The following is a 14,707-nucleotide window of genomic DNA, read 5'->3' as shown; positions in this document are numbered from 1 at the left end:
TGTGTGTGTGTGTGTGTGTGTGTGTGTTTGTGTATTGTTGCGCGCTTTCCACTCAAGACAGTCTGTGTGTGTGTGCCTCCCACTCAAGACAGTCTGTGTGTGTGCCTCCCACTCCAGACTCTGTGTGTGTGTGTGTGTGTGTGTGTGTGTGTGTTTGTGTATTGTTGCGCGCTTTCCACTCAAGACAGTCTGTGTGTGTGTGCCTCCCACTCAAGACAGTCTGTGTGTGTGTGTGTGTGTGTGTGTGTGTGTGCCTCCCACTCAAGACAGTGTGTGTGTGCACATTCCACTCAAGACAGTGTGTATGTGTGTGTGTGTGCCTCCCACTCAAGATACTGAATGCGTATTGTTGTATCTGTGTGTGTCACACTCTATACAATTACTCTCCTATTCTACTTCCTCGTAAATAACACCACATGTCATTTGTCACTCGGGGCGTTCCACATTTCTTTTCTCATCCTCACAAAAAGATCACGGGTGTGCGCGTCACCAAAGCCAGTCACAGTGGTTTTCTACTCCCACACACAAAAATCATGTGTCTGATGTGTTTACCCCACAAGCCACCCACTCCCTTTCTACACCCTCACCAAACAATGTGTGCTTTGTGTCCATCACTCGTCACTCACGATTGTCAATTTCCTCATAAGAAACCGCTTCTCTGCATTGTGTGTGTGTGTCTGTGTGTGTGACACGTGTCTTCGAGTGAATTCTGACTGACTAGAAGAGCTCTGTCCTAATTCTAATTTGAATCCTCTAATTTAATGACGTGTTGAAAGTTTATTCTAATTCTGTTTGTAATTCTACCCGAAAACCTATTATATTTCTAAACCTAATGCATGCTCCTTGCCCTAAACCAACCTCAACAACACCCTCCTGCCTCGGTGAATGCCTTTTTAAGACAAACCACAAACTGACGACGCATGCGCCTTACACCGCTTTGAGGTCCAACTCATGCAGACTTCATTTCCCGAGACGCACATCAAGTTTAGGAAGTTTAACCCAGACAAATCTACATGTATTTGTGTGGGTCGATGTTTCCACAATTAGGTTGACCAGGAACTGCCCACCTCTGCTTCACAATATACACCAGGAACCGCCCACCGCTACTCTGACGTGCAGAGGGGATGCTTCACAATATACACCAGGAACCGCCCACCTCTACTCTGACGTGCAGAGGGGATGCTTCACAAATACACCAGGAACCGCCCACCTCTACTCTGACGTGCAGAGGGGATGCTTCACAATCTACACCAGGAACCGCCCACCTCTACTCTGTCGTGCAGAGGGGATGCTTCACAATCTACACCAGGAACCGCCCACCTCTACTCTGACGTGCAGAGGGGATGCTTCACAATATACACCAGGAACCGCCCACCTCTACTCTGACGTGCAGAGGGGATGTTCACAATATACACCAGGAACCGCCCACCCCTACTCTGACGTGCAGAGGGGATGCTTCACAATATACACCAGGAACCGCCCACCCCTACTCTGACGTGCAGAGGGGATGCTTCACAATATACACCAGGAACCGCCCACCTCTACTCTGACGTGCAGAGGGGATGCTTCACAATATACACCAGGAACCGCCCACCCCTACTCTGACGTGCAGAGGGGATGCTTCACAATATACACCAGGAACCGCCCACCTCTACTCTGACGTGCAGAGGGGATGCTTCACAATATACACCTGGAACCGCCCACCCCTACTCTGACGTGCAGAGGGGATGCTTCACAAGCAACACCAGGAACTGCCCTTCTACTCTGACGTGCAGAGGGGATGCTTCACAATATACACCCGGAACTGCCAACCTCTACTCTGACGTGCAGAGGGGATGCTTCACAAGCAACACCAGGAACTGCCAACCTCTACTCTGACGTGCAGAGGGATTGCTTCACAATCAACACCAGGAACTGCCCACCGCTACTCTGACGTGCAGAGGGGATGCTTCATAATATACACCAGGAACTGCCCACCTCTACTCTGACGTGCAGAGGGGATGCTTCACAATCAGCACCAGGAACTGCCCACCTCTACTCTGACGTGCAGAGGGGATGCTTCACAATATACACCAGGAACTGCCCACCTCTACTCTGACGTGCAGAGGGGATGCTTCACAATATACACCAGGAACTGCCCACCTCTACTCTGACGTGCAGAGGGGATGCTTCACAATATGCACCTGGAACTGCCCACCCCTACTCTGACGTGCAGAGGGGATGCTTCACAATATACACCAGGAACTGCCCACCTCTACTCTGACGTGCAGAGGGGATGCTTCAAAAGCAACACCAGGAACTGCCCACCTCTACTCTGACGTGCAGAGGGGATGCTTCACAATATACACCAGGAACTGCCAACCTCTACTCTGACGTGCAGAGGGGATACTTCACAAGCAACACCAGGAACTGCCAACCTCTACTCTGACGTGCAGAGGGGATGCTTCACAATATACACCAGGAACTGCCAACCTCTACTCTGACGTGCAGAGGGGATGCTTCACAATATACACCAGGAACTGCCAACCTCTACTCTGACGTGCAGAGGGGATGCTTCACAATATACACCAGGAACTGCCAACCTCTACTCTGACGTGCAGATGGGATGCTTCACAATATACACCAGGAACTGCCCACCGCTACTCTGACGTGCAGAGGGAATGCTTCACAATATACACCAGGAACTGCCAACCTCTACTCTGACGTGCAGAGGGGATGCTTCACAATATACACCAGGAACTGCCAACCTCTACTCTGACGGGCAGAGGGGATGCTTCACAATATACACCAGGAACTGCCAACCTCTACTCTGACGTGCAGAGGGGATGCTTCACAATATACACCAGGAACTGCCCACCTCTACTCTGACGTGCAGAGTGGATGCTTCACAATATACACCAGGAACTGCCCACCTCTACTCTGACGTGCAGAGGGGATGCTTCACAATATACACCAGGAACTGCCCACCTCTACTCTGACGTGCAGAGGGGATGCTTCACAATCCACACCAGGAACTGCCCACCTCTACTCTGACGTGCAGAGGGGATGCTTCACAATATACACCAGGAACTGCCCACCTCTACTCTGACGTGCAGAGGGGATGCTTCACAATATACACCAGGAACTGCCAACCTCTACTCTGACGTGCAGAGGGGATGCTTCACAATCAACACCAGGAACTGCCCACCGCTACTCTGACGTGCAGAGGGGATGCTTCACAAGCAACACCAGGAACTGCCCACCTCTACCAGGAACTGCCAACCTCTACTCTGGCATGCAGATGGGATGCTTCACAATCAACACCAGGAACTGCCCACTGCTACTCTGACGTGCAGAGGGGATGCTTAACAAGCAACACCAGGAACTGCCCACCTCTACCAGGAACTGCCAACCTCTACTCTGACATGCAGAGGGGATGCTTCACAATCAACACCAGGAACTGCCCACCGCTACTATGACATGCAGAGGGGATGCTTCACAATCAACACCAGGAACTGCCCACCGCTACTCGGACGTGCAGAGGGGATGCTTCACAAGCAACACCAGGCACTGCCCACCTCTACCAGGAACTGCCCACCGCTACTCTGACGTGCAGAGGCGATGCTCCACAATCAACACCAGGAACTGCCCACCGCTACTCGGACGTGCAGAGGGGATGCTTCACAAGCAACACCAGGCACTGCCCACCTCTACCAGGAACTGCCCACTGCTACTCTGACGTGCAGAGGCGATGCTTCACAAGCAACACCAGGAACTGCCCACCTCTACCAGGAACTGCCCACCGCTACTCTGACGTGCAGAGGGTATGCTTCACAATATACACCAGGAACTGCCAACCTCTACTCTGACGTGCAGAGGGGATGCTTCACAATATACACCAGGAACTGCCCACCGCTACTCTGACGTGCAGAGGGAATGCTTCACAATATACACCAGGAACTGCCAACCTCTACTCTGACGTGCAGAGGGGATGCTTCACAATATACACCAGGAACTGCCAACCTCTACTCTGACGGGCAGAGGGGATGCTTCACAATATACACCAGGAACTGCCAACCTCTACTCTGACGTGCAGAGGGGATGCTTCACAATATACACCAGGAACTGCCCACCTCTACTCTGACGTGCAGAGTGGATGCTTCACAATATACACCAGGAACTGCCCACCTCTACTCTGACGTGCAGAGGGGATGCTTCACAATATACACCAGGAACTGCCCACCTCTACTCTGACGTGCAGAGGGGATGCTTCACAATCCACACCAGGAACTGCCCACCTCTACTCTGACGTGCAGAGGGGATGCTTCACAATATACACCAGGAACTGCCCACCTCTACTCTGACGTGCAGAGGGGATGCTTCACAATATACACCAGGAACTGCCAACCTCTACTCTGACGTGCAGAGGGGATGCTTCACAATCAACACCAGGAACTGCCCACCGCTACTCTGACGTGCAGAGGGGATGCTTCACAAGCAACACCAGGAACTGCCCACCTCTACCAGGAACTGCCAACCTCTACTCTGGCATGCAGATGGGATGCTTCACAATCAACACCAGGAACTGCCCACTGCTACTCTGACGTGCAGAGGGGATGCTTAACAAGCAACACCAGGAACTGCCCACCTCTACCAGGAACTGCCAACCTCTACTCTGACATGCAGAGGGGATGCTTCACAATCAACACCAGGAACTGCCCACCGCTACTATGACATGCAGAGGGGATGCTTCACAATCAACACCAGGAACTGCCCACCGCTACTCGGACGTGCAGAGGGGATGCTTCACAAGCAACACCAGGCACTGCCCACCTCTACCAGGAACTGCCCACCGCTACTCTGACGTGCAGAGGCGATGCTCCACAATCAACACCAGGAACTGCCCACCGCTACTCGGACGTGCAGAGGGGATGCTTCACAAGCAACACCAGGCACTGCCCACCTCTACCAGGAACTGCCCACTGCTACTCTGACGTGCAGAGGCGATGCTTCACAAGCAACACCAGGAACTGCCCACCTCTACCAGGAACTGCCCACCGCTACTCTGACGTGCAGAGGGTATGCTTCACAATATACACCAGGAACTGCCAACCTCTACTCTGACGTGCAGAGGGGATGCTTCACAATATACACCAGGAACTGCCAACCTCTACTCTGACGTGCAGAGGGGATGCTTCACAATATACACCAGGAACTGCCCACTGCTACTATAACGTGCACAGGGGATACTTCACAAGCAACACCAGGAACTGCCAACCTCTACCAGGAACTGCCCACCGCTACTCTGACGTGCAGAGGGGATGCTCCACAATCAACACCAGGAACTGCCCACCACTACTCGGACGTGCAGAGGGGATGCTTCACAAGCAACACCAGGCACTGCCAACCTCTACAAGGAACTGCCCACCGCTACACTGACGTGCAGAGGGGATGCTTCACAAGCAACACCAGGAACTGCCCACCTCTACGAGGAACTGCCCACCGCTACTCTGACGTGCAGAGGGGATGCTTCACAATCAACACCAGGAACTGCCCAACTCTACGCGGACGTGCAGAGGGGATGCACCACAATCAACACCAAGAACTGCCCAACTCTACTCGGACGTGCACCAAAAACTGCCCAACTCTACTCGGACGTGCAGAGGGGATGCTTGACAATCAACACAAAGAACTGTCTAACTCTGCTCTGACGTGCAGAGGGGATGCTTCACAATATACACCAGGAACCGCCCACCCCTACTCTGACGTGCAGAGGGGATGCTTCACAATATACACCAGGAACCGCCCACCCCTACTCTGACGTGCAGAGGGGATGCTTCACAATATACACCAGGAACCGCCCACCTCTACTCTGACGTGCAGAGGGGATGCTTCACAATATACACCAGGAACCGCCCACCTCTACTCTGACGTGCAGAGGGGATGCTTCACAATATACACCTGGAACTGCCCACCCCTACTCTGACGTGCAGAGGGGATGCTTCACAAGCAACACCTGGAACTGCCCACCTCTACTCTGACGTGCAGAGGGGATGCTTCACAATATACACCAGGAACTGCCCACCTCTACTCTGACGTGCAGAGGGGATGCTTCACAATATACACCAGGAACTGCCCACATCTACTCTGACGTGCAGAGGGGATGCTTCGCAATATACACCAGGAACTGCCCTTCTACTCTGACGTGCAGAGGGGATGCTTCACAATATACACCCGGAACTGCCAACCTCTACTCTAACGTGCAGAGGGGATGCTTCACAAGCAACACCAGGAACTGCCAACCTCTACTCTGACGTGCAGAGGGATTGCTTCACAATCAACACCAGGAACTGCCCACCGCTACTCTGACGTGCAGAGGGGATGCTTCACAATATACACCAGGAACTGCCCACCTCTACTCTGACGTGCAGAGGGGATGCTTCACAATCAGCACCAGGAACTGCCCACCTCTACTCTGACGTGCAGAGGGGATGCTTCACAATATACACCAGGAACTTCCCACCTCTACTCTGACGTGCAGAGGGGATGCTTCACAATATACACCAGGAACTGCCCACCTCTACTCTGACGTGCAGAGGGGATGCTTCACAATATGCACCTGGAACTGCCCACCCCTACTCTGACGTGCAGAGGGGATGCTTCACAATATACACCAGGAACTGCCCACCTCTACTCTGACGTGCAGAGGGGATGCTTCACAAGCAACACCAGGAACTGCCCACCTCTACTCTGACGTGCAGAGGGGATGCTTCACAATATACACCAGGAACTGCCAACCTCTACTCTGACGTGCAGAGGGGATGCTTCACAAGCAACACCAGGAACTGCCAACCTCTACTCTGACGTGCAGAGGGGATGCTTCACAATATACACCAGGAACTGCCAACCTCTACTCTGACGTGCAGAGGGGATGCTTCACAATATACACCAGGAACTGCCAACCTCTACTCTGACGTGCAGAGGGGATGCTTCACAATATACACCAGGAACTGCCAACCTCTACTCTGACGTGCAGAGGGGATGCTTCACAATATACACCAGGAACTGCCAACCTCTACTCTGACGTGCAGAGGGGATGCTTCACAATATACACCAGGAACTGCCCACCGCTACTCTGACGTGCAGAGGGGATGCTTCACAATATACACCAGGAACTGCCAACCTCTACTCTGACGTGCAGAGGGGATGCTTCACAATATACACCAGGAACTGCCAACCTCTACTCTGACGTGCAGATGGGATGCTTCACAATATACACCAGGAACTGCCCACCGCTACTCTGACGTGCAGAGGGGATGCTTCACAATATACACCAGGAACTGCCAACCTCTACTCTGACGTGCAGAGGGGATGCTTCACAATATACACCAGGAACTGCCAACCTCTACTCTGACGGGCAGAGGGGATGCTTCACAATATACACCAGGAACTGCCCACCTCTACTCTGACGTGCAGAGGGGATGCTTCACAATATACACCAGGAACTGCCCACCTCTACTCTGACGTGCAGAGGGGATGCTTCACAATATACACCAGGAACTGCCCACCTCTACTCTGACGTGCAGAGGGGATGCTTCACAATATACACCAGGAACTGCCCACCTCTACTCTGACGTGCAGAGGGGATGCTTCACAATCCACACCAGGAACTGCCCACCTCTACTCTGACGTGCAGAGGGGATGCTTCACAATATACACCAGGAACTGCCCACCTCTACTCTGACGTGCAGAGGGGATGCTTCACAATATACACCAGGAACTGCCAACCTCTACTCTGACGTGCAGAGGGGATGCTTCACAATCAACACCAGGAACTGCCCACCGCTACTCTGACGTGCAGAGGGGATGCTTCAAAAGCAACACCAGGAACTGCCCACCTCTACCAGGAACTGCCAACCTCTACTCTGGCATGCAGATGGGATGCTTCACAATCAACACCAGGAACTGCCCACTGCTACTCTGACGTGCAGAGGGGATGCTTAACAAGCAACACCAGGAACTGCCCACCTCTACCAGGAACTGCCAACCTCTACTTTGAAATGCAGAGGGGATGCTTCACAATCAACACCAGGAACTGCCCACCGCTACTATGACATGCAGAGGGGTTGCTTCACAATCAACACCAGGAACTGCCCACCGCTACTCGGACGTGCAGAGGGGATGCTTCACAAGCAACACCAGGCACTGCCCACCTCTACCAGGAACTGCCCACCGCTACTCTGACGTGCAGAGGCGATGCTCCACAATCAACACCAGGAACTGCCCACCGCTACTCGGACGTGCAGAGGGGATGCTTCACAAGCAACACCAGGCACTGCCCACCTCTACCAGGAACTGCCCACTGCTACTCTGACGTGCAGAGGCGATGCTTCACAAGCAACACCAGGAACTGCCCACCTCTACCAGGAACTGCCCACCCCTACTCTGACGTGCAGAGGGTATGCTTCACAATATACACCAGGAACTGCCAACCTCTACTCTGACGTGCAGAGGGGATGCTTCACAATATACACCAGGAACTGCCAACCTCTACTCTGACGTGCAGAGGGGATGCTTCACAATATACACCAGGAACTGCCCACTGCTACTATAACGTGCACAGGGGATACTTCACAAGCAACACCAGGAACTGTCAACCTCTACCAGGAACTGCCCACCGCTACTCTGACGTGCAGAGGGGATGCTCCACAATCAACACCAGGAACTGCCCACCACTACTCGGACGTGCAGAGGGGATGCTTCACAAGCAACACCAGGCACTGCCAACCTCTACAAGGAACTGCCCACCGCTACACTGACGTGCAGAGGGGATGCTTCACAAGCAACACCAGGAACTGCCCACCTCTACCAGGAACTGCCCACCGCTACTCTGACCTGCAGAGGGGATGCTTCACAATCAACACCAGGAACTGCCCAACTCTACTCGGACGTGCAGAGGGGATGCACCACAATCAACACCAAGAACTGCCCAACTCTACTCGGACGTGCACCAAAAACTGCCCAACTCTACTCGGACGTGCAGAGGGGATGCTTGACAATCAACACAAAGAACTGCCTAACTCTGCTCTGACGTGCAGAGGGGATGCTTCACAATATACACCAGGAACCGCCAACCTCTACTCTGACGTGCAGAGGGGATGCTTCACAATCGCCCTGACTATGCCTTATTGGTAGGAAATGGTACTAATGCACGTCCTGATCTAATTCAGGTGTGTCAGCCACAAGGCAGCAAAGGAAAGCAAACTACACCACATCTCCATGTTTATAACAAGGAGGTGAAAGAAAAGAAAGCGAGACTTTGTGCTGAACTTAGAGCGGTTCAAAAGGCACCTGCTAATGTTAGGAAAACTCTTGCCACTAGATTGAAAACCGCATATAGAAATTGGGTTAGAGGTCATCGGGCGGCTCTGTTCCAGGAGGATGGAGCTAATATGTTAAAAATGTTAGCGGGTTAGAACATTGCGAAAATGTGGTCTTCCATAAATCATTCTGCTGCTGCGTCACAGATAGTTTTGCAGGTGAGTGCAGTGCAAACTCAGAAGTGGGTAGCCCACTTCTCTCAGCTCAATGCCCGCCCAGTTCCCAAGGAGTGCTCTGAATATCGCAGATCCTCGGCGACCTTCCACTTGGATTTTTACCTAGCAACATTTTATTCCTGATTAAAACTGCCACCAACTCAAAAGCAAGAGGTCCTGACGGTCTGTCTTATTTTGAATTGAAAACATGTCCTGAGTTATGGGTGGCTGTTTTGTATAAAATCTTCCTATTAGTAAATGTAACTCAGAGATTGCCCAGCTCGTAGACTCAGGCGATCACTATTCCCATATACAAAAAAGGGGACAGACAAGATCCGAGCAGTTATAGGCCCATCTCTCTGCTTGATGTACCAGGGAAATTGTATTGTCGGCTAATCCTCAGGAAACTACAAACATGGGTGAGGTCTAAAAAACTAACAGACCCACTGCAAACCGGTTTCGTAAAGGGACTAGGAACCATTCCAAACATAATAATGTTGAATTTGATCAAAGCGCAGCAGGCTGAAAGATAGCAACCCCTGTATATGGGGTTTATTGACTTTAAAGGAGCATTCGATTCTGTTGATAGAGATCTGCTGTTTCAAAAATTGGAAGCATATGAGTGCCCAACCTCACTTTTGTCCCTGATTATCTTGTTTCACTCAAAAACAGCGATGCAAGTGCGCATTAGTTTAGATGGGAAGTTATCACTGGAAATTGAGACCCAACGTGGCTTAAAACAAGGATGAGCATTGGCAGCGTTCTTGTTTAATTTCTTCATTATTGACTTAGGACATGAATTCCTGAATTGCAAGCGAGATCCTCTGATGATTGGTGAGTAGCATATCCCTTACCTGCTATATGCGGACGACCTGGTATTATTGTCACAAACGCCACAAGGTCTACACCACATGCTAGAAAGTTTAGGGGATTATGTTTGTGGAAATAAATTGAACATTAATGTTTCCACATCTCAAGTAATATCTTGTAGTCCCACTTTGGCACCTCAGAGTCTACACCCCTTGCTTTCATGGTCAATCCAAGATGTTAAATTGGCAAAGGTGTCCCACTATAAATATCTGGGGGTGGAGATCACTAATAGGCAACGTAAGGATGATGAGGTTGATATGGGTCAGAATAAATTACAGCATTTAATTTCCCAGTCCAGAATTTTAATTAAAAAATTTGGTAAATTTTCCCTGAAACATGTGGTGGCTTTCTATAAAATGAAAGTGGTCCCGATTATGCTATATGGCGTTGAGGGTAAGTTGCTATATAGAATCCATCCATGGGAGGCCTTAGAGTCAAGGTACTGGAAGGAGATTCTAAGCTTGCCCAATGCGGTTCCGATTGCGTTGATACGCGATGAATTGGGGTTGTCATCCTATTATCCACAGGCAGGATGGAGACAATGCGCCCTGCTACGCAAGTGTTTGTTAGGTGTAAATAGTGGCTCTATCCTAGAGGTCCTTGCTTCTGCCCTGTTAAAATCTAGAAATACATTCCCCAGGAATTGGTGGAAGTGTGTATTAAATTACTTGGTGGAGGCTGATGTAACACTTGAATTGTTGATCCTGAATCCGGAACGCGCGAAGGTGAAGAGCTATCGTGTAGACTGGCCAAGGACCCTATCTAAGTGCACACACTATAAAGACTTTAACAACTGGGCTTTTGCCGTAAAACCTTATGGAATGATGGCCCCATACTTGGTGAAATGCCCGTCGCCAGCCATTCGGGCAGAGTTCCTAAGGTTTAGATTTAACTTATGGGGCACTCGCGATGTCCTGTGTAGGCGCAAATTGATCCCTACAGAACGAAATTACTGTAGATATTGCTTAGATGCACGCCAAAAGGAAACGCTTCAACATCTGTTGGTCGAGTGTGTAACTTTAAAGATGGCTCGGGCAAGATGTTTTCAGAATGTGTTTGCAATTCATACTCAGGTCTCAGGAGAGCAAAAATGGCAAATGCTGTTCTCAAATCCAAGAGAAAGGGTACAGATTGCAATAGTCAATTTGTAAGACTGGTTCTTCCACGTGGAGAAGACATCCATTAAGATGTGCGGCGATAAACTCACTAATATAAACTGGTGATGTATGCGCCTGGCAATGGTGGACGACCCCAAGTGCTAAAGTACTCCCCGAGTGACTTCTTCTTCTTCTTCACTGCATATACTTTGTTGTGGAAGGGAAAGCAGAGAAGGGGATGACGGAGGCTTGTATTATGGGAGTGAGAACTGTATTTTGTATTCTATGTTTATTCTGTAGTAGGTCGTATTTTATAAGGATGAAATTTATTTGTACCCAGGTATCATGCATCATGTATTATGTATTATGTGTGGATTCATTGAAGTGTGAAGTGGGTTTATTTTATCTATATTTTAATCATATTGTAAGCCTAAATGAAAATTGTTTCTTCTTTTTGTATGTGTTCAAATATTTGAAAAGTTGCGTCGCAACTCAATCAAATTAAAACATTTTTAAAAAACTATCAACACAAAGAACTGCCCAACTCTACTCTGACGTGCAGAGGGGATGCTTCCCAATCAACACGACAAACTGCCCAACTCTACTCTGACGTGCAGAGGGGATGCTTCACAATCAACACAAAGAACTGCCCAACTCTACTCTGACGTGCAGAGGGGATGCTTCACAATCAACACAAAGAACTTCCTAACTCTACTCTGACTTGCAGAGGGGATGCTTCCCAATCAACACCAAGAACTCCCAACTCTACTCTGACGTGCAGAGGGGATGCTTCCCAATCAACACCAAGAACTGCCTATCTCTACTCTGACGTGCAGAGGGGTTGCTTCAGAATCAACACAAAGAACTGCCCAACTCTACTCTGACGTGCAGATGGGATGCTTCACAATCAACACAAAGAACTGCCCAACTCTACTCTGACGTGCAGAGGGGATGCTTCACAATCAACACAAAGAACTTCCTAACTCTACTCTGAGGTGCAGAGGGATGCTTCGCAATCAACACCAGGTACTGCCAAACTTTACTCTGACGTGAAGAGGGAATGCTTCGCAATCAACACCAGGTGCTTCACAATATACACCAGGAACTGCCCACCTCTACTCTGACGTGAAGAGGGGATGCTACACCAGGAACTGCCCACCTCTACTCTGACGTGAAGAGGGGATGCTTCACAATATACACCACGAACTGCCCACCTCAACTCTGACGTGCAGAGGGGATGCTGCACAATATACACCAGGAACTGCCCACCTCTACTCTGATGTGAAGAGGGGATGCTTCACAATATACACCAGGAACTGCCCACCTCAACTCTGACGTGCAGAGGGGATGCGTCACAATATACACCAGGAACTGCCCACTTCTACTCTGACGTGAAGAGGGGATGCTTCACAATCAGCACCAGGCACTGCCCACCTCTACTCCGAGGTGCAGAGTGGGTGCTTCACAATATACACCAGGAACTGCCCACCCCTACTCTGACGTGCAGAGGGGAGGCTTCACAATCAACACCAGGTACTGCCCACCTCTACTCCGACGTGAAGAGGGGATGCAACACAATATACACCAGGAACTGCCCACCTCAACTCTGACGTGCAGAGGGGATGCTTCACAATATACACCAGGAACTGCCCACCTCTACTCTGACGTGAAGAGGGGATGCTTCACAATCAGCAGCAGGCACTGCCCACCTCTACTCCGAGGTGCAGAGTGGGTGCTTCACAATATACACCAGGAACTGCCCACCCCTACTCTGACGTGCAGAGGGGAGGCTTCGCAATCAACACCAGGTGCTGCCCACCTCTACTCTGACGTGCAGAGGGGATGCTTCACAATATACACCATTTCAAACTCAACTCAAGTGCCTCTGTGGGCTGGGATCTGAGGTGCAGCGCCAACGGAGGATCAGCGACACATTACCCCTGTGCTGGATTCCAGTAAGGTGTCTTCATGTATTGAAGGTGCAGTGCTTACACCCCCATTCCGGTGAGGGGGTACACTGTTAGGATCCACAGTGGTATTCAGAGAACTTGCACTGGTGCGGGAATCCCTCACCAGAGCTCCGGCACACGTGTGAGAAAACCAAACTCTGCCTTGAAACACCAAGTCGATCCCCATTGCTGGGGTCTTCCCTGGCTTTTTAGACCAAAAAAGGTCAAATAAATTCGATCAAATGTGATTAGGTCAATTGTTTAGGCCAAATGGACCCAAACCGGTGAAACCAGGGGACACCAGGCTTTCCCCTCCACTACTGCCATGTTCTCTTCTGTTGCAGACTAAGGTCTGGATGTCTCTGGCAGGGACACAATAGGCCGCTCTCTGGACTAGTCTGTTAGACTACTACGGTGGTGATTGTTGCAGTATAAAAAACTATTAATATAACTGTCAACAGCAGCCCATGGAAAACAATGGGGAGTTCTTGGCGGCCATTTATGAAATGATGGCCGCTGTTGCTGACGCTGCTCAAGTGCACAGTCAAGTGGAGAGCCTTCTAGTATGTCAGCATGCGTCTGGTGTTGGGCGACAAAACCCTTGGGGATCTGTTTTCTAAAAACCTGCCCTACACACAAGCAGCCATTAATTTGACCATCTCCGCCACATATTGGGTATAGGGCGGAATCCGCTGAAAGAGCCAAACCCGCGGACAAGCAAGTGCGTGGGAACTTGTCACAGTTTGTTGATTTTTATGTTTATTTCTTTATAATGCGCCGGAGCCCGCAGGCATAGTAGTAGTACTGCTGGGATCAGAATTATACCCTTATGAAGTGGCGCGGTTTGATGTCCATACAAGGGCAGGCGATGGTACATGTATGCGCTGAAGACACAAGGCCTGGACTTACCGCATGCAAGGAACAAGTCAACAGAAAGCAGGCAAAGGACTGCTGTGCTGCTCATCGTCCTCTCCGATGACCCTCTCTGAATGGTGCAGGAGTCTTCATGGTGAACTCCTCAACCACAAGGCTGTGTCCAGGAAGAAAGAGGGAGGCACCTGCAGGACCAAAGGAGAGAGGCGTGATGTGGTGAGGCAGCAAAAGTGCATGGCGGCAGAAGGGAGAAGACAGAGGACGAGTCGAGTAATGGGTAGAAGACTGCTGGGAGGGCAAGACGGGGGCCCGGATGCTTACCAGGATAGATGATGAAATAAGAAAAGAGAGGGTACCTGCTGTATCCCCAGCCTCTTTGCACTTACCCAGAGCCGAGCTGTTC

The 14,707-nt window shown here is 50.6% G+C and overlaps 1 protein-coding gene across 2 annotated transcripts in view; it reads right to left on the bottom strand.

Annotated features, from left to right (window-relative positions):
• Nucleotides 1–14,707, bottom strand: part of LOC138570243 (uncharacterized) — a 205,309-nt gene that overhangs the window by 144,771 nt on the left and 45,831 nt on the right. The window contains exon 2 of one of the 2 annotated variants that reach the window (XM_069648992.1): nt 14,341–14,489. The exons of the other annotated variant lie outside the window; for it this stretch is intronic. Within the exon in view, the coding sequence (XP_069505093.1) occupies nt 14,341–14,395 (55 nt within the window). The 5' untranslated portion in view covers nt 14,396–14,489. The remainder of the gene's footprint in view (nt 1–14,340; nt 14,490–14,707) is intronic. 2 annotated transcript variants of the gene reach the window in all.

This window comes from Ambystoma mexicanum, chromosome 2q (assembly GCF_040938575.1).
Source record: "Ambystoma mexicanum isolate Mex_15411 chromosome 2q, UKY_AmexF1_1, whole genome shotgun sequence".
NCBI classification, from domain to species: Eukaryota; Metazoa; Chordata; class Amphibia; order Caudata; family Ambystomatidae; genus Ambystoma; species Ambystoma mexicanum.
The sequence above is the reverse complement of the archived record's forward strand: the minus strand, read 5'-3'. Positions and strand labels throughout refer to the sequence as shown.